The sequence below is a fragment of the Bipolaris oryzae genome (assembly GCF_000523455.1).
Source record: "Bipolaris oryzae ATCC 44560 unplaced genomic scaffold scaffold_174, whole genome shotgun sequence".
Classification (NCBI taxonomy): domain Eukaryota; kingdom Fungi; phylum Ascomycota; class Dothideomycetes; order Pleosporales; family Pleosporaceae; genus Bipolaris; species Bipolaris oryzae.
The window spans coordinates 15,050-35,735 of NW_006911450.1; the positions used below are offsets into that span (position 1 = coordinate 15,050).

The window sequence follows — 20,686 nt, forward strand, 5'->3', positions numbered from 1 at the left end:
TATCCGAATTGTCGCTCGTTTTTAATCCATCTTCTATACACCTACACATTGCTCCCTCATTTCCTTTCGATTGACATTGTCCTTGACGCCACAACACCGGCCGGGATAGCATAGGTGATACAGATAGCCGATCGACGACGGACCAGACATTGCCCAGCTTTGCCACGGAACGCGTGCAGCGACCTCCTTCTAAGATTTGCCTCTTAACTGGTGGCTCTCTCGCTCTTACACTACAAACTTGACAACTTCTCTCACAAACCGCCAGCATGTCCAAACCATATGTACGTGTCCTTAGCCTTGGTTGAACGATGGTGGTTGCCATTCCACTCTACTGTGGCGCGCACTGCCGTCGCCACTCCTGTTTAGCATAATGAGCGCACCATACTAATACGCGAAGCAGGACCAAGGCGCACCGCCTCAGTACCCTCAGAACCCAGCGCCTGTTCACTACGACGCTGGTCCTGCTCCTGGAGGCATGCAACCCTCATACTACAACCAAGGTGGCGGTGCCCCTGATTACTACGGCGGAAGCCCGAACCCTTACCAGCAAGGCCAACCAGGTCCGTACGGTCCGCCACAGGGCCAGTACGGTCCTCCTCAAGGACAGTATGGTGGGCAGCAGATGCAATACCAACAGGGACCGCCTCCACCAGGTGGATATTACCAGGATGATAGGAGGCATGATGGTGGAGGTGGCGGGCTCTTTGCTGGATTGTGCGCGGGTCTGGCGTGTTGTTGTTGTTTGGACTGCCTGTTCTAGGCCTGCGGCCATGAGCGCTCAGCACTAGGAACAAGAGTATTGGAGTGAGGCAACAGACTGGCCCAAGGTACTCGGGCAGGCCAGAAATGCCGGGCGCATGACGGGCGTGATTGCTGTACGCATGCGCAGGGGCGTTGGGAAGAAGGGGCGGAGACTGGAGGCTTTGTTTTGTTCCGATGGTAATCTATCCGCGACACGATGCCGTGCGGCAATCACGTAGTCTAATAATCATACGACTTGCAAGATGCTCCGAAGCTGCTGGTATTGTGATTTACATTGCATCATGAATGTGCTACAAGAGCAGGAGGTCAGCCTCTCTATGTAAAACTAGGCTGGTTGTGCCCAGCCACAGGGCGTGTCGCCTCAGGTATGCGGCATAGACATGGTTGCCCTTGGCTTGGGGCACCCGGGGGACCCCACAGCGGAAACCAAATTGCAGCCGCATCAGCGCTGCAGCTCCAGACTTGACCCTGTGTGAGCAACGCTTGTTCTGGCTTTGGTGCGCCATTGACGCCGCCGCGCGTTTGGAATCTGTCCCCCGCCCGCTGTGTTTCGTCGGGGCAGATCAGCGGCCGTGTGACCTGTGCCTGTGTGTGTGGGACGCAATCCATCCACCAGCCTAGAAAACAACGCTACCCTTGTCTGCGCCATGCACAAACAAATAAAGAAGCAGCGATCTGCACCCAGAAATCACTGTCGTCTGGTCGAAGGCTGGTCTAGTCTGCGCTTGGACGCTCAGCTGCACTTCTCGTGATTTCTACATATCGACATCTCGACCCAGCTCACCACCTCTTCCGCAACCGTACCCACTCCGTCGTCGCCAGCCAACAACATGATAATCAGCGGTTCGATTGTCGCCATTGTGACCCTCCTCCCCACAGTCTGGTCGGTGCCAACAAACTACACCAACAAGCTGCCTACGTGCGGCGCGGTACGATGCATGTCACCCACACGCAGAGCTATGGGCTAATCAGGGCGAACAACAGAACGAATGTCTTACCGACGGCTACTTTGATGGCTGCGCGCCTGGCAACCTGATCTGCATATGTAACTTGGAGCAAGACGATGTCGACAGATATGTCAAAACCGTTCAGCCATGCCTCGACGGTAAGCCAGGCAAGAAGGCATGCACTCTCGGCGCAGTTGCCAGTAAGTCGTCCATGTAAACCCCTCGAGTCTGAGCGACTCATCATCTGACTTTGCCATTTTAGACTACAAACAGTTGCTTGCAGACGTTTGTTCCAAGCCCGAGTACGGAAACTTGAACAAGACTGTCTCGTTTGAGCCAGTGTACTATCCTCCTCGATGAATTTAGTTGCCAATATTCACGTCAACACGCTTTATGAGACTGCAGAAACCACAGCACGACGCCTACGTAATGGATAATAGACACTCCTTTGATACCCTTTGAATGTTGTCCTCACTTTCCGTTGCCGTTTGATTCTGTACTCTGGCTTTGTAAATGCAATCTGCGGCACATCTTTCCAAGGCGCACTCGACATCCGTCTGCGATATCGGCTCTCCCTCTTCAATTTCGTCTTCTGACCTATCCAACGCTGCTGTCTATGACTAACATGTCGGTCATGGAGTACTCTTCTATTTCAGTGAGAATTTGAGGCCTCCACAGTATACAGCAGTTTAACATGAAAATCAGAGCCAACAACATTCTGCGTGAATACACCCCGCCTCCAGTGGTTACCTCTAATTCTCCTTCTCCTTCTTTTCCAAGCCTCGCCGCTACGACTACTGCAGCCTTGACTGCAGCAGACTCTGTACCTTGTCTTGTAAGATGTTCTTGCGCTCTCAAACCTACAATCCAACTAACCCAGCCAGATATCTGAAAAATGCCAGCAAGTTGCCAGAGACAAATTACCACCTGACAGTGAGGAGCTTAGCTGCGACAGCGCCGCTCTAGGGTCGAGCTACTTCCGCTGCGTCTGCGCTAAAACACGGTTTCTGGGCCACAACGACTATTTCTCTGCGCATTGTGTGTTCCAGGAGTGTAAAGGCGACGGCGATAGGAGAGGTGAGTTTGCAACTGCTGCGTTTGAAGAATGGAAAACTGACTCGAGTCCGACATAGCATTTATAAAGCAGTACAAAGACGGTTGCAAGCAGATAGGAGAGTCTCTAGCAGACATTCCTGCGGAATGGACCCCGTTTACAAGACCGCGTGAATCCAGTTCATCACAACGTTATCCCCCAAGTACAACAGGTAGTAATACACTTGCCAGTGCTACTAGCACCTCTACGGAACCAAGCACGACATCCGACCCAACCAGCTCGGCCATCTCTGCGGAAACAAGTTTCGTACCTGCACCAACACCCTCCACCAACCAAGAAACTCCATCGCCCACTCCATCTTCCTCTCCCGCAGCAGCCATTCTACCAATCCCCCAAAATACGCCCAACACAGCTGTCATCGCAGGAAGCGCCGTCTCCGCAATCGTAATCGTCGTCCTTCTTATCGGCCTCACAAAACTCTACTACGACACCAGGAAGAAAGCAAAGCAGCTCCGCGTCGCTAACGCCCAGCTGGAAGACGCTACGAATCCAGATGGCGTCTCGAATCGCATCGTGACGCTCATGGCTGGGTGTGATAGAGTGTCTGTGGCGTCGCATCGAAGCTCTGTCAGCGTTGCGCGCGATGCAGGGGCTTTCTCCAATGGGAACGTGCCACTGTATAGTGGGGAGATGGTAATAGGAACTGCTGCACAGTCCAGTGTGAGCGGGGGCTACACAGAGTATGGGTCAGACAAATATGACGGGTTTGGTTCCGTATATACGGGGTATGGTGGGGAGAATGGGGATGGCGCGACGGTCTCTTACGATGGAGGGGTTGTTGGTGCGGAAAGGAGGTTTTCTGGGGTTTCAGAGAGCGATTATGGGAGTGTGAGGTATTAGGGGTAGGAGATGCGTGCGTTCAATGGATGTTAGTGGTCATATTGTGGGACTAGATGGTTTTGCGTGTTCTAGGGTATATTTGTTTGATGATACTGATACATTCATTGCTTTGGTACGCGCTTGTGTGGTGGTGCCCACGACCTCGAAGACGAAGTAATCGTCTTGTCTTCTTCCAGTAGCTCCTCCAGCTCTTTCTTATCCTATGCTCCGCACATAGTGCATATTCTCCAACTCCAGTCCAGAGCTCCCTAGAAATATCAAACTCCAGCAAATCCACAAATCTATATTGAGATCGTAGCTACCGTCATCCCCCACATATCCATTTCATCACCGAGCCCAGATCTCACGTAAGTATACAGGCACGAATCCTCCCCCAATTGGTGATCATGTCCTCCTGTTCCCTAAATCATAGTTGTATACCCTATTTCCTTTTCTCCCACACCCCAGTCGCGTATCCGTTCCTCTTGTCTCCCAATCCATAGCTGTATACTCGTTCCTCTTCTTTCGCAGACCCTAGTTGTATGCCCTCTCTTCTTGTTCTCCCAATCCATCCTCGTATGATCCATTCTTTTCCATCTCACAATATCCAGTTGTATACCCACTCTCTCCCGCCTACAGTTTTCTTCCGCACAAGCATGTGTCATGACCCACCCACGTTGCCTCCACAGTTAACCTTGTTCTCCTCCCCTCGTCATTCATTCTTGCTCGCTTGCTTCGTCTCCAATCTAAGTGTTCGGACGCGCTCATCTTACACACACGCGTAATCCCATATTCTTTCTTTCTCCGTTTTCACGTTTTTGATGGATTGTTATCCGCGTCGAAGACGTACCAGACGCAACCCTCCAACGCACGGCTTGCTGAAGAAATTACAAAAGAAGTCTGTCGCGGATCCAGGCATGTAGAACTGTCGTGAGTTGTGGTTGTCTACGTCTTGTGTTTTCTCTATACACTGCTGCGAGCCGTATGCTCTTCATATCGGGTAGTATATGGAATGACCGGGGTATGTCCGGCCGGTTGCTGGTGGAGGCGGCCAGGTGCTCGCATGTCTTCCTAAGGCCTTGTTTTTTTCCCGGAGAATGTGTATACATGGAAGGATGGGAGAAAAGGGTCATGTTGGTGTTGGTTGGGTCAGTGTATATGGAAAGAGTTCTGTGAGTCTATATGCTTGACGTTCGGCCTCGACGCTGGTTCCGTGAATCGAGATGAGCTAGGGTTTCCCGTCCGGAGGATAGAACTTGAGTGCGTGAAATCTCAACGCGCTTGTAGCTGTGATATTGTGGGTGAAGCGGGAGACGAGTCAATTTGCACGGCGTCGATGTCTTCGATGTGATCGAAGGTGTGGCGGCTCAGGTGACTGAAACATCGCACCGGGCACTTGATTTGTAGTATATGCCAGATGCGTATATCTCGATAAGGGGAGATGGCTGCTATCTTGAGCGCTTACCTGACGGATGATATGTGGTTGTTGATGACACTCTGTGTAGACTCGGTATCTGGTTGCATATGAACATGTCTCGTTGTACAGACCGTTCTTGCATATATACTTTCCCATCTGTACCGTGGCTCCCATAAGGGTCGGATTGGTCCGGACGAGGCTACAGTTTTGAGTCTTCGTTTCAGTCATGCGGTCCTTTGGCTGGTGCCGTCTGTGACTTATTTAGTGTAGAGTATCCATCGCATACCGAGAGAGAGGTCATTCAGGTATACATTCTCGTATGATATTTCGTGTCATGTGGTTTATCTGTGTCAGCGTATAGGTCGTCAGTGGCTGTAGTATGCCGTGGTGACCCTCTTTTAGTTCATGAAGATGTACTTGATACGATCCAGAAATATCTGGATGGGTTGGGCCGTGATCAAGTTTCTCAATGTCCAACTGGATATCATATCTCGACGTCAGAAAGATTGCCAAGTATGGGTGATACTTTTGGAAGCCAACTTACCCGTAGATATGTGTGGTATTGTGTCATCCCAGGATATATAGGAATGTTGATGTGTACACTTAGAAAGGAAACAATTCATCTATTTATCTATCTATCGATTCTTATTACGCCATTCATGTGGGACTGCTAACTGCGTTTGTGTATAGTCAAGGTGGTTGCACAAACGTGTTGATTTGTTCTGTGTGCAAGACAGTTGTTGTCAAACTTCTAATTGCCGCAACTACCAACAGCAATCTTTTCTCTAAAGCGAAGAAACTAAGAAACGAAACGAGAGTTATATGAACGATGTTGTTTCCAAAGGAAAGAAGAATCAAGAATACGTACCCTATAGTTTCTAGCGTAGCTACTTTGTCACCACTCGCGTAGATGTATCACAACTAAACATCGGTTGGAGACCCTAAAGTCACCCTTGAGATGTTATCAGGAAGACGAGTTTTCACCTATTCAGTCGACAGTTGAAAAATGAGGGGCATCTCGGTTGTCAGCAAATAACAAGCATATCAAAATGCTTTTTGGGAAGCAATTGCTGGAACAAATAACGGTCTACTTGATATATTTACCGGAATACGGGAGAAGTTTCTGCTGTATATTTGTTTGAGGAGGACAAGGAAAAAGCAGAATGAAGAAGGCTGGGAGAATATTGTCTATCCCACATTGTGATCTTGGATTATAACTGACTGTGATGCCATATACAATAATACCGCGAGAAGGAAAATGAGGGGGACAATTTTTTCAGGGATTGCTACTAGCTCGTGATAGCTCTATGGATTGTTCCTTTACTACCGCCAACTTTGCTTTTGTCCTGCTGCAAGTTTTGTGTTTGTTGAACCATCTCATTTCATTTTCAGTTACTCTCATTAATGGAACCTCTATTATACTTTGTGAGTCCTTCCCTCAGGTCATGTGTCACTGCTATAGGAATGGTTAGGCCTTCATGACACATGTGAAAGTATTACTTCAAAGAGATGCCTTGTATATTTTCCAGTAGATATTTAGACACATTGTCCTTGTTCCTGTTCGCATAAAAGTGTTGCCAAGTATGCAATTCTCACCAGACGCGACGAGAGCCGATTATTCTAACCAACAATTGACCAAAGATATCTGTATGCGATTTACGGAGAATTATCACGCGTTAATCTACATCTATGAATGTTGTAAACGATGGCTCCATTCTCTGTCAGCAATATTCTATACGCCGACGCCTGGAGCGGGGCTGTGAGGCACGTGCACAGACCAGTCATACGTCATCATCGACTGCGCCTTCACTACTCGTCAACACCCCCTCAGCCTCAAAGATACCCAGTTTTTACAGCCACTTCTCCGAGACGTACGTATTCGTAGCATCCCAGGATCTCTCCGGCCACCCTCCAAATCCGCAGCATCATAAATATGGCTTCGCATAACGACAACCCATGGCAAGACCAGCCCAGTCAGCAGCAGCAAAGCTACCAAAGCCAAAACCCATACCAAACCTATCAAAATCAGTCTCACAACCCATACTCTCAACAAATGCCACCAAATCCGCTAGGACAACACCCTCCTCAGCAGCATGATACATCTCCGTGGGCCCAAGAGACCGGCCAGACCCAATCTCACAACCCTTACGCGCAGACTACCCCTCATGAGACTTCTCAACCCTCATACTATCAACAAGACACACCACAACAACCATATCAAGGTCAAACACCGAATACTACTCAAGGAGAGGTCCCACCTGGTCTGCCACCCCGCCGCACAGCCACGGAAATGGCGCTCCCTACAGGGCAAGATCGCTCTCACCAGATCGAGGTCATGCAGAGCTATGAAGCGGCAGGAAGGAAAGACGATGACGACGAAAACGTCGAGATTCTCCAGCGCGAGTTTCCAAAGCTCGATGGAAGCCTTATTGCCGCCATTTACGGCGACAGTAAGAGTCTGAGTGCGACTAGGGAGATGTTACACGCGTTGGAGTAGATGGAGGGGTCCCGCGGAAGTTGGGGTCAGATTGGAGAGGCACTAAGCGGACCCGGGTGGGGTGGAGAACGAAAGTATATTCGGGGATCGTAGTGTATTCTGTTGGAGGCTTATGCGTGCATGACTCTTCCCCCTCTTAGTATTGAGTTTATCGTGCAGTTTAAATCGTCGACAACCCTGAGGTTCGCTATGCAACCGCCTTCACCTACATTGTATCCGCTGAACACCACAACATCGTTACAATACTACCATGAGTTTCACATTCAGTGATGAAAAATCAAATCAACCTTCAAGTAATACGAGAAGTAGGCTGATACGCGTGTTCACGTGCATCTAGTGGGTCGAGTATCTGGGACAATCGAGGCACAGAGCAGCCCTTAGGAACACGGCTCAAGCACATGCAGATGCCCGCTAAGATCGCTTGTTCGCTCGGGCTTAGTTTAGTCGATTTCTCCATCACTTCTGTGCGAGACTCCACTTCGCATTCCCGGTGTTCTGAACACACTATTACCTATAGTGCTGCTGCCACATAAAATTCCTCTCATCTTTTGCAAGATGCTCGTTGTAATGATCATATACCACATACTCAACGCAACCACCTGCGAGTCATAAGAAATCACTCCAACCCCTTCATGGCTTAAAAAAGCAAATGTGACTACCGTACATAGGCGCCGCATTGCCGACGAACCTTCCTTACTTCCAACACGGCATTCCCCAATCCGGCAACCCCGCACAACGCCCAGTCCGCCAACACAACCACAACCTTGATTTCTAGCTAGGATCTCATACGACATTCCCACCCCCCGCAGAAGACAGTCGTTCCATAGCACCTTTTTTCTCCGCAGTTCCCCACATTTACCCCGGACCTACTACCACCGCCCATCACGGCATCCAAACACTACTATGATCGTCCTGGAGATGTAAAATGCATTAGGCCTGTAAAGGAAAACCCGGGTGCACATCAATGCGGGTTATCATGAGTATATAAAAGAGGAGGGTGGACGTGTGGTTGGGGGTTCCACAATACTGTATCAACCCACCGTGAACTACTTTTGCAGAGTAGCGGGCTCACAGGGCATTTTTTTGACCATGGGTTTTACAGAATTTAGGGGCAAGAGCCTTATTACTGTTATTCTTTTGACTTCAGGGCTGGACTTTCTGCTCTTTGGATGTGAGTATTCATGCTGTACCACGTACCGTCCAAGTAATCAGAAGCTGACACTTTGGCAAGATGATCAGGGTCTCTTTGGTGGTATCCTCGGCGGTCAACGCTTCAAGGACACGCTGGGCAACCCAAATCCTACCATGACGGGACTTGTGACGGCGATTTACGACATAGGATGCGCGCTTGGTGCTGTTGTTGCGTTCGTGTATGGAGAAAAGATCGGACGGAAGCGGTCGATTATCCTTGCCAACCTTATCGTTGTTGTGGGAGCTGCTATACAGACTGCTAGCTTTGAGTATTGGTCAGTAAATTGTCTTTCCAGGGATGCAAGAGAAGCCTACTGACATTTTATACTCCTGTATAGGCAAATGTTTGTCGCTCGCATCATCGGCGGTGTCGGTGTTGGGCTCTCGACGGTTGCAGTGCCAATTCTGCAGTCGGAAACACTACCTGCGCACAACCGAGGTGCATTGCTGGTTGTCCAATCTGCTCTCATCATCATTGGTGTTGCAGTTGCTTCTTGGCTATGTTTTGCGACACTGTATGCCAATAGCTCGTTGCAATGGCGCTTCCCTGTCGCTTGCCAGATTCTGTTCTCACTCATGGTCCTGGCGCTTTGTCCGTTCCTATGTGAGACGCCGCGATGGCTGGCATCTCGTGGTCAAATCGAGGAGGCAAGTCCAATCAATGTTCGCCAAGATATTATTACTGACGCTGTAGATAGGCTAAGCATACGATTAGTCGGTTGCTCGACAAGCCTCTTGACGATGAGGAGGTTCAGGGCCAACTACAAGAGATTCTTGATGCGATTGAGGCTGAGAGCAGCGAGGAAGAGCCCACTTGGGGCGAAGTCTTCAGCAATGCCACAAAGACTCGAAACTTGCATCGCGTCCTTCTCGGCATGGGCCCATACATGATGAACCAGTGGTCTGGCATTAACGTAAGTTCTCTCAAACTGAAGCTTCCCACTTAGATACTGATTTGGACATAGGCTCTCTGCTATTACCTCGCCTACATCTTTCAAGAGTATCTCGGCTACACACCTAGCATGGCTCTCATCCTAGCCTCAATTGCCTTCACTCAATACGCTGTGTTTTCGTGGCCTCCATACCTTTATATCGACAAGATTGGACGGCGTTGGTCGGTTATGGGTTCTTCGGCTGGTTGTGCAGTCTGCATGGCCATAATCGCCGGTTGTCTGGCTAAGAACAGCTTCTCGAGCGCAGCAGCTGCAGTGGCATTCATGTTCCTGTACTTGGACTGCTTCACCCTCGGAATATTGCCCGTATCATGGTCCTACTCTGCCGAGATCCAGCCCCTTCGCGTTCGCAATAAAGCCACGGCCGTGGGCGTCTTCTCGCACTGGATGTCCAATTTTGTGGTGGTTATGGTCACACCCATTGGTCTCGACAACATCAAGGGTCACTACTTCTGGGTCTGGGCTACTGTTTGCGCGTCTTTTGTACCACTTACATATTTCTTCGGGGTAGAGACGTCTGGAAGAACACTGGAGCAGATTGACACCATGTTCTTCGAGAAACCAAGACTCTGCATGGGTCTGAACAAGGAGAACAGGCAGGTCATCAGGAGCAGCAAGTCGGATGAAGAGCAGAGGTACAGGAATTTTGCGCACATGAATGAGAAGCAGGAGGCGGTTATGGCGGAGAGAGTGAGTCAGGGTGACTGAATGTATCTGCCCACGCACCTAGTCATTACAGTGTTAAAGTAGCACAGTATTACCAAGCTAGATATATATCGTAGCAACCAATTCATTTCATGGAGAGCGCAGCATGTATCATTAGCGACAGTAATATGTATCCCCCTTTTCTTCCATGTGCTCATAAAACCAAAACAGAAAAAACGAAACTTCAAGATTCATCCAAAGTTCATCATGGCTCACCCTGAATCCGGTGCTCATGCTCAAGCGCCTTGATAGCGAACGCCGTAGGCACACCCCTATTCCCAATCTTCTTCTGCGACCTCCCAAACCTGCACACCCACCCAATCTCCCAGCCTCCGTCACACTCCTGCAGCTCCTTGAGATACTCAATGTCTGACTGCGCCCAAACCCCCAACTTCTGGCACGACAGCACCCTTGCCGCAACCGCAAACGAATCATCCTTCTGCCCGACCCTTTCTCTTAGCGCCGCAGCCAATGGCTCCCTTAAGGCCTGAATCTCAGGCTGACTCTGATTCGCATCAACCAGACACGACATAAAGTACAAAAACGGTTCCGCAGAGTTATACACTGCAGTCCCATTTACGTAGGCGCGGTTCAGCAGGATACGCGTGACGAATTCGAGTTCTGGTTTTACTTCGCTGCCGCGGTTGTAGTGGTAGAAGACGCGGATGACGTTTACCAGGACGAAGGGGCAGAGTCCGGGCCGTTTGGGGTCGAAGTAGGTTAGTACGAGGTTGTCTCTTGTGTGGCGGCACTTGGCCATGAGGTCGAGGATGGGGTTTGCGGAGGAGCGGGGTGGGGAGAAGGCGAGGAGGGCCATGGATGTGTCGTCAACGTCGTCGGGGACTATGAGAGTGAACTGTTAGATTCTGGGGCTCAGGTGTAGGAAGTGGTTGGGGTGGACTTACATGTTTTTGTTGTGCCTACGGGGGTGCCGTTGAAGTAGTTCCAGGTTCTTGCTTCGGAAGAGGCTTTTTGGATGTCGGCTTTGATTTGAGCTTCTGAGGCACTGGGGGCAGATATAGTGAGCCAAGAGGCTTCTTTGAGTTCCCAGTGGATGAGAAACTGAGAGAATCGTTCAGGAAACTCTGTGCCGTCTTCTATGTGTGAAGTGTGTTTGTGTGCGTTGGCGGCCATGTACTTGCGTGCCCGGATTATAGGGTCGAAAAGTTTGTTGCGCAGTTGGCGGAGGAGAGCTGGTGCTGATCTGAAGACGATGCCTTGAATCCCAAAGGAGCGTGCTGCTGTGACGTTGATGATTTTGTCGTCAACGAAGATAGCCGATGACGGGTCACTGACCCCTATTGTATCGAGGACGTGTTTATAAAAGTTGAGCTCAGGTTTGGCCATGCCAGCATCGCACGACGTGAACTCGCCATCAAACACACTCCAGTCAGACAGCACAGTCTTGAGATGTAAAAAGTCGTGTTTGGAGATGTTACTCATGGCATAGACTTTGAGGTGCCCATCCATCTCCTTCTTGATCTTTGCAATCTCATCAACGAGATCCTTGTCTACACAAAGCGTCTTGCGGCATTGTGTTAAGCCTTCCTTGATTGCTTTTGGGTCTAGGGACAGATCTTTGCCTATCTTTGCGAGAGCTTCGTCCTCGCTGATGTGACCGCGATCAAGCTCGGCCCATGTGGGAGTCAGAAGGACCGCCTGGAACTCTTGACGGGAGAGGGCCGTGAGATAGCGAGAAGAGTAATGAAAGAGCACGTCACCGAGATCGAGAATGAGTGTGCGGTGGCGTGATGGCGTGGAAGCGTCCGCATTGACCCTCCCGTTCCCTAGCTGAAAAGCGGCACGACCCATGATAGTAGCGTTTCTAGTAGGTTGATCACCTGGGGAATGGTGCAAAGTGTAATGATTACTCGATGAATCTCAAGCAGAGCCAAAATAATTTATGAAAATCTGTCGCCGTAGTGGAAGGGCGAACACTCATTTCTACCCAGTTTCCAGTGGCCTGCTTCCATGATCGACACCAGGTTTCGGGCTATTCATGATTCAGTTGCAGCACAGTCAGTGAATCGCTAGCGCTGATAAAGCGGTGCGTTTATGTTGTTGTTGACTAAACAAGTAAGGATATCAACAGCAGTCATGCTGGACGGGTTGTGCAGACGGATTAGGTAGGAGTTAGGCGCCATACCCGCCTTAAGGACGCTGGCTATTCGCTACTCCTTCCGTTGTTGCGCGCTTCTTGTTGGTCTGTGTCCAATGAAAACCTCGTTGATAGGCAAGGAGGAGGCGCGGCCTTGGCACTATTGTAGAATCCAGGGTAAAAAAGCTCTTCAGGGTAGTGGATCTGCTGTGCCCCTCGGACCTGGTCTCGTATGATGGGATCGGACAAGTTGCCCGTCATGGCTTGCAGAGAAACGAACAGAAATCTGCCATGATTCGAATGTCGAGTCTCTGTGACTAGACGGGTCGTGTATTGTGTTTTGTGTTTTGCACAAAGCAAAGGGGTGGGCTGATGATTTGAAGCTTGCAAGACGTGCAATGGCGCCAAGAAGGACGACTCGTTGTGAAGTGCGTGATCCTAGCAATCCTAATTTTCCTGGCGATCCTGCCAATCCTACGGAGAAATGCGTGTGCGTGTTGTGGGCATGCCGCTTTGGGAATCGAGGGAGGATAGCGATAGTCGTTGGATGGGGTTTGTGACGTGCAGGGGGGAGCCCAAGCCGTTGGAACCTTGGCCGCGTGTCGCCCCGGCCCAGCGTTCCGCGTCTGCGCCCAGCTCCCAGCCCGACCTGTAGCTTCACCTTACGTACCTGGACAGCCGCCATTACCCCACGCACGCCCCACCACAAACAACAACCACGCCGTCTCCAAGCACCACAACTACACAAATATATACGCAATGGCGCCTCCAGCCTCTTTAGTTGTACGGTTTGGCGACATGCTTCAAGGCAGCAGCACTCCAGGAAAGCTAATGAGGGGCAGGCGAAGCTCAAGATCCAGCTCAAGCTGTCCATATCGCGACTGCGCATGGTACAGCAAAAAGACAGCGCAAAAGTAAAGCAACAAAGGCGGGAGATGGCCCAGCTCATCGAGGTACGCATGGCAACGTGCCCGTGTTCCCATTGCTTTTCGTTGCGAATGAATGTGGCCGCGCAAATGACCGCGCGCATACCACCCATCACCCACTGCCTGCTGACCTGATCCCCCTTCCCCTAGGTCGGCAAAGTCCAATCCGCAAGGATACGCGTAGAAAACATTATTCGCACAGACATCACCACTGAACTGCACGAGATCCTTGAACTCTACTGCGAACTCCTGCTTGCCCGCTCCCAGCTTCTCGAAAACCAGATCTCGTCTTCAAACACAACCTCCGCGGCTTCGTCGTCGGCGACGCTTCTTGACCCCGCGTTGGAGGAGGCCGTCCGCAGCATAATATACGCCGCGCCGCGCACAGAGATCAAGGAGCTGCAGACGGTCCGGGCGCTGCTCGTGGATAAGTTTGGCAAGGATGTCGCCATAGCCAGTATGGAGGGCGAAGGGGTCGCAGAGAGAGTAATCAAGAAGCTGCGGGTGGAAACACCAAAAGCAGAGTTGGTCGAGGCCTACATGACGGAGATTGCGAGATTCTACGGCGTGCCGTATGGCACGTCCAAGAGCGAGGACGAGGCTGACGACGATGAAGACGATGACGAGCCCTCGGGCGGAGTGGCCGAAAGAGCTGAAGGAGTGCTCGAAGACCCACTGACTGCAGACGATGCGGACCCCAGCAAAAGTAAGAAGGCGGAGGAGAGAGAAGCCTTGGCCAAAGCTACAACACCAAAGAAGCTCGGCCCCCAAAGTCCACTGCGAGTCGTACCTCCTAGCCCAAGCACAGATAATGTCGCTCCCAGGTTAAAGTTGCCAGGCAGTGCGGCGACCAAGATCGCAAAGAGCGATGCGAAGAAACCGGCCAAGAAGGAGGATGGGCTAGGCAAGATACCTGACGTCGATGAACTATCGAGACGGTTTGCTGAGCTCAAGAGGTGAGATTTAGGACATAGTCCATGAGGAACGACTCGCATCGGACGATAAAGCATGACTCTGAAGAACCTTATATGATACCACGACCAGTTCATAATCACATCGCACCAAGTCCAATCAAGGAAGGTTGTTTGTCCATTCATCAAATTACTGTCTTACTTTCTCGCTCGCTTTGCTCTCACCCTATCCTGAACTACACCCTTCACAGCGCCTGAATGCTCTTGAAAAACCCATTGGCCATCAACTTCTCATTCCCCTTGACCAACTCCCTCATCCGCTCCACCTGCTGCTGCTTCGTCAACCCCTTACTCTCCACCTCCTTTTTCCACTCCACCAGCACCTCTTTCAGCAAGCGGCTCCCATCCTCAACCTCCTCCTTACTCGCTTGCACAAACCCCTCCTCATGCTTCCCGGAAAAGTCCTCAAGCTCATCCGCCTTGCGCTTCGCCATATTAATGACTTTCTGCGGGAACCGCACCAGCTCCGCGACGTGAATACCAAAAGACTGGTCAGAGAAACCCGGCTCCACCTTGTACAGAAGCGTGACTTCGCGTTTCTTCTGCGCAGCCGCATTCTCCATGTCTACATCGCCATCGTCGTCAGCGGCGGCGCTGCTGCTGCCCTCGGAAATATGCGCTACAACGTGCAGATTCTGAACCTGCGGATATGTATCCGTGAGCGCGGTCAACTCGTGGAAGTGCGTCGCGAACAGGGCAAATGCCCCAATCTCCTTGATGATGTACTCTGAAATGGCCCATGCCAATCCGAATCCGTCGTACGTACTTGTTCCGCGGCCCAGCTCGTCGATGATGATGAGGGATTCCTTGGTGGCAGATTTGAGGATGTTGGCTGTTTCGAGCATTTCGGCCATAAAGGTGGATACGCCTTTGATTTGGCTGTCGCTGGCGCCCACACGTGCGAGTATGCAGTCGAAGATGGTGAGCTCGGCTTCTGAGCATGGGACGAAGCACCCAATTTGTGCCATGAGGGCGATGACGCCGATTTGGCGGATGTAGGTCGATTTACCGCCCATGTTGGGTCCTGTGATGATAAGGAATTCACTCTTGTTGCGGACTAGGGAGACGTCGTTTGTGATGAAGGAGATGTCATCTTGCATTTCCATGCACGGGTGTCGCGCTTCTTTGAGAACGGTGTCACCGGTACCTCGTGAGTGCATCTTGGGCCGTGTGTACGAGGTTGGCGCATGAACAGAGACATGAGCAAAGGCTACAATGACATCGAGGTGTGCAAGCACTGCAGCGAGCTTCTCGATGACGGGGACGTAGGATGAAGCTACCGAGACAACTTCATTAACCAGGCCTGCCTGTGTACGGTTGTAGTTTTCGGACAACTGGTCAAACTCCCTGCGCTTCTCTTGCAGGGTGTTTGTTGTGAAGTAGACACCGTTCTTCTGTGTCGAGATTTCTTGGTACTGCTTCTTTTGCCGAATGCAACCTGCTTCATTGCGCGTCAGACGGAAGCACCAGCCGTTGACTTTGTGGTTTTCAAGGAAAAGCTTCTTCTCAGTGTCTTGGTTGAGGTCGTCGCCCACACGCATATGCTCAGACTCCATGTCGCGCTTGAGCTTGTCCAAACGCTTTCGAATAGTTCTTAGCGATTCATCGAATTCGGGCTTGATGATGAATTCATGATTGTCAAGAGCCTCCAAATCAACCGTTGTCTCCACCATGTCTTGTAGACCTGCAAACGCTGTGGTGTACTGGCGGAGCTTTTCTGTGTACTCTGCATCGAGCGGCTCTTTGTATTGCTCGTCAATGACTGCCTCAAGAGAGCTGAGGAAACCTGGTAACCGGATGACAACTTGGTATGCTCGCACAACGTCTTCCAAGTTGGCTGCCTTGCGTTGGAACTTCTTTGCTAACCGGTACAGGTCAGGTATTGAGCGTAGGTGCTCTTCTTGCATAGTCTGCCTCAGCTCGGTATCATTAACGAACGCTTCAACTAGCTGCTGCCTTCGTTCGATCTCGCTGATATTCATCAATGGCTGCTTGAGCCATTGTGCTAGTAACCGACTTCCTGTTGGCGTTTTGCAATGATTGAGAAGGCCATACAAACTCATGTTCTTGGCACCATCTCGTGGCCCGGGCATGAGATTCAGTGCTTTCAACGCTGCAGCATCAAGCTTCATGTATTGTGATAGGTCGTGTTGGTAGAGCTGATACTGTCCAAAGTTTGATGAATCAGACATGACGCCCAGATACCGAATCAAACACGCAGCTGAGCCCATAGCCAGCTTCTGGTCTGTCAAAGGCAGAGAGCCAGCGGCACGATCATCTTTGAGCAACCGAGGCAAGTCTTGCTCAATGTCTTTTGTGCCAAAGTCGGCCGCTGCTCGCTCTGCCACTGCACATCCACAGTTGTCGGCGATAGTCCGGAGCTTGCTGAGCTCGACATCCTTCTTCGTTGAGTCCAGTTGTACCAGGCACTCCTTCACACCCAGCTGGATGAGTAGTGACTCGAAGTTGGAATAGAGGTCGTTGTCAAGAAACTCTGAAACGCCCAACTCCCGTACACTTGCGTCAGCAAAGCATACACCCACCCTTCGTGCCTCCGATGCCTTGGCAGAAACCTTGACCGCCAATATTATAGGAGCACTCTCTATCTGACCGCCCAGCTCATCCTCCAGATCTTGTAGGTTGCCGGGTGAAGCCTGTTTGACGACCTTCCAGTCCATACGCTTGCCTGTTGACTGCCATATCTCAATGCGTTTGCTAAGTCGAAATAGAGCGTCTCGGAGGAAGTTGCGGAAGACGGTGACGGTCATTGTGACGGACTCGAGCCCTGGTTCTCGACCCAGCTTGCGGATTACGGCTGTGGTTTTGTATACCTGGCGCCATGTCAATTTGTTGATCACATACTAATCCTTCATGGGAAAACTTACAGTGTTCGCAATGAACTTGGCATCCTCGCCGTGGGCGCTGTAGTAGTCGCCACGGTCGAATATGCGCACCGTCTCATTGTCCTTTCCTTCTAGATTGCGAAAGAACTTGCAGAAACCGGACTCATCCTCCTCCTTGATTTCTGGTCTAGACGCCATTTTGATCTATTCAGTAAACGATAACGGCAATGTTGAATACAAGAACAACTGGAGGTTGACGCAAGTGGAGTTGATGATTGGATACGCTATCCGTTAATTGATTTACTAGACGCGTCGACGCGTCGCCTTCACGCCAAGCATTGTTATCGATAAGCATGGCTACTCATGGATTATTATGTATTTTTCCGTTCCACGGTTTCGTCTTCAGAATTCCAACGACGCACCTAATAGTGGAATACTAGCTCTTCTCGTTCAGATTGACTAGTGGACTCATAAAATAACGTGTACTACCATAGTTCCTTTGTTGATAGACACTACTGGCAATTGACATCTACTCCTCCCAAACAGCTTCAACAATTGCCAAATTCGAGCCTTGAGGATGATGCATATTGCGGAACTTGAATCTAGCATCTGCGGCCTGTAGTATGGCCTTCCACTCATCCAGGCTGCGTTCTTTGGCATTTCCGATTTCCAACATGGTTAGATCGATACCTCTGAATAGTTGATTAGCATCATGGCTACTGATAAATGTGAGGGCTAGGTATAAGTACCTAAGTTTTCGCTCCAGATTATTGGGAAGAGTTCCTGGAGGTGGCATGACTGTATCGACAATCAATAGCCGCGCACCCTTCTTTAACGCTGGTGTCAGCGCCCTCAGCGCTTTGAGACAGTACTTGTCAGACCAGTTGTGTAAGGTCCAGCGATAGTAGTACACATCAGCGTCTTTGACTGGTTGCTGTTCGAAGAAGTTGTGTGCCATGAATTTTACGTTCAGACCTTCTTGTTCTTTCGAATTTGCAATGACTTCAGGCAAATCTTGCACAACAAGATGGAGATTGGGATATCTTCGAGTCAGTGCAAAAGCTGCATCGCCATGGGAGCCGCCCATGTCGACAACGGTACCTGATGCAATTGAATTCCACGAATATCCGTCTGTCAAGTGGCGTAGTGAAAATCCCTCGCCGGTGGTGAAAAAGCTCATTCCTTCGCCGAATCGACGAGCTCGCTCCGGATCACTGGCCAAGGCTTGGTAGAAAGACAAGTCAGTCCCGTGTCCCAATGAGAATCCCTAGAAGCCGTTAGCCTCTTGTATGCATGGCTTTTAGTATGTGCATACAGTGTGATTTGGCTCGGCAGCCTCCGGCCACTTTTCCAAAGCATCCACGAGCTTTTTGGCGGCTGGCCACATTTCATCAACATTTGCTGCAACCCATCCTGCTGCGCGAGTATCATCGGAAATCTGTCTTGAAGCTGCGGAGTGTTTTAGAACGCCAGGCCGAGGCTCTTGAAATACACGGTACGCAATGCCCATGCGAAGGATGCGAGTGAGAGCGCCTTCATCTATACCAATTTCCGCCGCGAGATCCTTAAATGTTCGCTCGCCATTCACCGGCACTTTATGGGCAATATCGTAGCGAGATATCAGTTTAAGATGTGCCAATATATTGTGCTGGACGCCAATCAGCATGAAGCCCGTCACGGGGTTACTCAGTTCGAGCTGCAAACCTGATGGTTGAAAATCAGCTCCCTGGGACCTTGGAGAAGATCATTCAGCTCTTGAGTTGCCTGCAAAACAGCAACACGTGACTCTTCGATTTCGGAAGGCAAGCCTAGATCGACCGGACCATGAGAATCAAAAGATGGCTGTGGAAGGCTATTGCCGGAAAGAAACTTGTCTACTCGAGTGGTGTGATGGACAATAGTAGCTGCCAGCTCGGCTATACGGCTTGATGGTGAAGACATGGTGACGAAGGGATCTCCAGAACGGAGTAAATGATCCCTCTGTCCTGTCTCTTATACAGGAACTATCGGAAGCAAAGGCAACTCCTTTCATGTTAGCGGCAAGCTAAGGCTGTTGCTCAATCATCTGCACCAGCTCTCTGTCGTCCTGAAGCGCATATGCGCCCCCAACTGAGCAGGGGTCTGGTGCATCGTAAGCCGTATCTATTTAATTAAGCTTTTACGAATCCCAAAATGGTAAGAGGCATTGGCGAGGTGGATCAAGTAAACCCACAATGTGTGTTATCCGATATTGGCGCGCTGGTGATTCGTTGGTGGCGTACGGTTGGTGGGGTGAGGGTGCATTTTTCGCTCTCTTAGCATGGCGAGACACACTAAAGCCTTGTTGACTGTCGTTGTGAGCTGTCTCGATTCCCGGTGTATGAATAAACAGATGCGATAGGTTCAGCATGGGCTGTATGGCACATGAGAAGATCTGAAAATAGCGACGCTATTGTTTAGAAGACTGAGGGGCTAGATGTGGAGGTGGGTCTAGAATTGGCTGATAAGGAAGCCCACGTTTCCCCACATCTTGGTAGTCAGAGGAAGATGAGAAATATTTCAAGTTACTTCTATAACGTTGAACCGATGGATAAGGGGTATGATTCACTAACTCTTCTATTGAATATGCAGCTTTTGACATTCAAGTTTGTTTGAATAGTTCGCCACTGTCAGTGTTCTTACACGCTGCAATATGGCACACATAGGACCACTCTAGAGCACACGTAGTAGTTGCGAACTGTAGTTCAAGTTCCTTCACCAAACTTAGATTATGCCTATTTCGCTTGGTCGAATTGCCGCCTCAACCTCGAGTCAAATCACTAGGTGCATCACAACTTCATGAATGCAAATTTTCTATTATTGGCTGTTTGGCGATGCGTGTTTGAAAAAGATATAAGCGGTCACCAAGATCTCTTCCACGGCGCTAGGCACTCAGTTGAGTCAGTCCACTGTGAATTAACCGTAAAAGCTAATGAATCGATCAACAAGTCTTCCTGAGCTGAAGATGCACAAAGGAATATCAGTATGCAAGTGACAACGCACATTCTTGAGTCTCCTCTTGTCCATCTCATTCGACTATTGAGTAGGGAATGCAGTTGCAACCCGGCCCTGCTGTTTGACACTGAAACATCATCTATCCTGACAACCATACTAAAGAACGTCATTAGGTTTGTACATCTACTGTGTTTGCCAGATCCACGCAATCTGAGGGAAAATTCGCTTTTTGTAAGAGTCGAATGATTTCCTAATTCTGCTTCTTATCTTGCGGCCTTTTTATATTTGGGTTACTGTCGATGAAAAAAAAAGATGAATCGATGTTCGCCATGGCGACAGCTGCCTGATCCGGAAGTTGAATATGAATAACCTACCATAAATGCAGGCACTTTTCAAACCAAAAGATCAACCAAAAACTTGGGCAACAAGCAAAAAAGGAGAAGCCCGACGTGGGGGTCGAACCCACAACC

The 20,686-nt window shown here is 50.1% G+C and overlaps 9 protein-coding genes across 9 annotated transcripts; 6 read left to right on the forward strand and 3 right to left on the reverse strand.

Annotated features, from left to right (window-relative positions):
- Nucleotides 1–266: 266 nt before the first annotated feature.
- COCMIDRAFT_8656 (uncharacterized protein) lies at nucleotides 267–788 on the forward strand (the record flags this gene model as incomplete). Its single annotated transcript, XM_007693624.1, has 3 exons — nucleotides 267–281; nucleotides 401–714; nucleotides 761–788. 3 exons carry the CDS (start codon nucleotides 267–269, stop codon nucleotides 786–788), a joined length of 357 nt encoding a protein of 118 aa, XP_007691814.1.
- An 804-nt stretch (nucleotides 789–1,592) lies between these two features.
- On the forward strand, nucleotides 1,593–2,069 carry COCMIDRAFT_105544 (uncharacterized protein; the record flags this gene model as incomplete). The annotated part of the gene is made up of 3 exons (XM_007693636.1): nucleotides 1,593–1,691; nucleotides 1,747–1,909; nucleotides 1,972–2,069. 3 exons carry the CDS (start codon nucleotides 1,593–1,595, stop codon nucleotides 2,067–2,069), a joined length of 360 nt encoding a protein of 119 aa, XP_007691826.1.
- A 334-nt stretch (nucleotides 2,070–2,403) lies between these two features.
- COCMIDRAFT_105556 (uncharacterized protein) lies at nucleotides 2,404–3,663 on the forward strand (the record flags this gene model as incomplete). The annotated part of the gene is made up of 3 exons (XM_007693637.1): nucleotides 2,404–2,544; nucleotides 2,594–2,786; nucleotides 2,843–3,663. 3 exons carry the CDS (start codon nucleotides 2,404–2,406, stop codon nucleotides 3,661–3,663), a joined length of 1,155 nt encoding a protein of 384 aa, XP_007691827.1.
- A 3,329-nt stretch (nucleotides 3,664–6,992) lies between these two features.
- Nucleotides 6,993–7,556, forward strand: COCMIDRAFT_105558 (uncharacterized protein; the record flags this gene model as incomplete). Its single annotated transcript, XM_007693638.1, has 1 exon — nucleotides 6,993–7,556. One exon carries the CDS (start codon nucleotides 6,993–6,995, stop codon nucleotides 7,554–7,556), a length of 564 nt encoding a protein of 187 aa, XP_007691828.1.
- A 1,089-nt stretch (nucleotides 7,557–8,645) lies between these two features.
- On the forward strand, nucleotides 8,646–10,408 carry COCMIDRAFT_105579 (uncharacterized protein; the record flags this gene model as incomplete). Its single annotated transcript, XM_007693639.1, has 5 exons — nucleotides 8,646–8,727; nucleotides 8,788–9,022; nucleotides 9,086–9,410; nucleotides 9,446–9,661; nucleotides 9,713–10,408. The coding sequence occupies 5 exons, from the start codon at nucleotides 8,646–8,648 to the stop codon at nucleotides 10,406–10,408; spliced, it is 1,554 nt and encodes a 517-aa protein (XP_007691829.1).
- A 202-nt stretch (nucleotides 10,409–10,610) lies between these two features.
- COCMIDRAFT_8661 (uncharacterized protein) lies at nucleotides 10,611–12,217 on the reverse strand (the record flags this gene model as incomplete). The annotated part of the gene is made up of 2 exons (XM_007693625.1): nucleotides 10,611–11,248; nucleotides 11,311–12,217. 2 exons carry the CDS (start codon nucleotides 12,215–12,217, stop codon nucleotides 10,611–10,613), a joined length of 1,545 nt encoding a protein of 514 aa, XP_007691815.1.
- Nucleotides 12,218–13,262: 1,045 nt separating this feature from the next.
- Nucleotides 13,263–14,389, forward strand: COCMIDRAFT_40199 (uncharacterized protein; the record flags this gene model as incomplete). Its single annotated transcript, XM_007693632.1, has 3 exons — nucleotides 13,263–13,286; nucleotides 13,346–13,456; nucleotides 13,580–14,389. 3 exons carry the CDS (start codon nucleotides 13,263–13,265, stop codon nucleotides 14,387–14,389), a joined length of 945 nt encoding a protein of 314 aa, XP_007691822.1.
- A 196-nt stretch (nucleotides 14,390–14,585) lies between these two features.
- COCMIDRAFT_8663 (uncharacterized protein) lies at nucleotides 14,586–17,441 on the reverse strand (the record flags this gene model as incomplete). Its single annotated transcript, XM_007693626.1, has 2 exons — nucleotides 14,586–17,231; nucleotides 17,286–17,441. The coding sequence occupies 2 exons, from the start codon at nucleotides 17,439–17,441 to the stop codon at nucleotides 14,586–14,588; spliced, it is 2,802 nt and encodes a 933-aa protein (XP_007691816.1).
- Nucleotides 17,442–17,772: 331 nt separating this feature from the next.
- COCMIDRAFT_8664 (uncharacterized protein) lies at nucleotides 17,773–19,184 on the reverse strand (the record flags this gene model as incomplete). The annotated part of the gene is made up of 4 exons (XM_007693627.1): nucleotides 17,773–17,935; nucleotides 17,993–18,510; nucleotides 18,559–18,891; nucleotides 18,948–19,184. The coding sequence occupies 4 exons, from the start codon at nucleotides 19,182–19,184 to the stop codon at nucleotides 17,773–17,775; spliced, it is 1,251 nt and encodes a 416-aa protein (XP_007691817.1).
- Nucleotides 19,185–20,686: the final 1,502 nt, after the last annotated feature.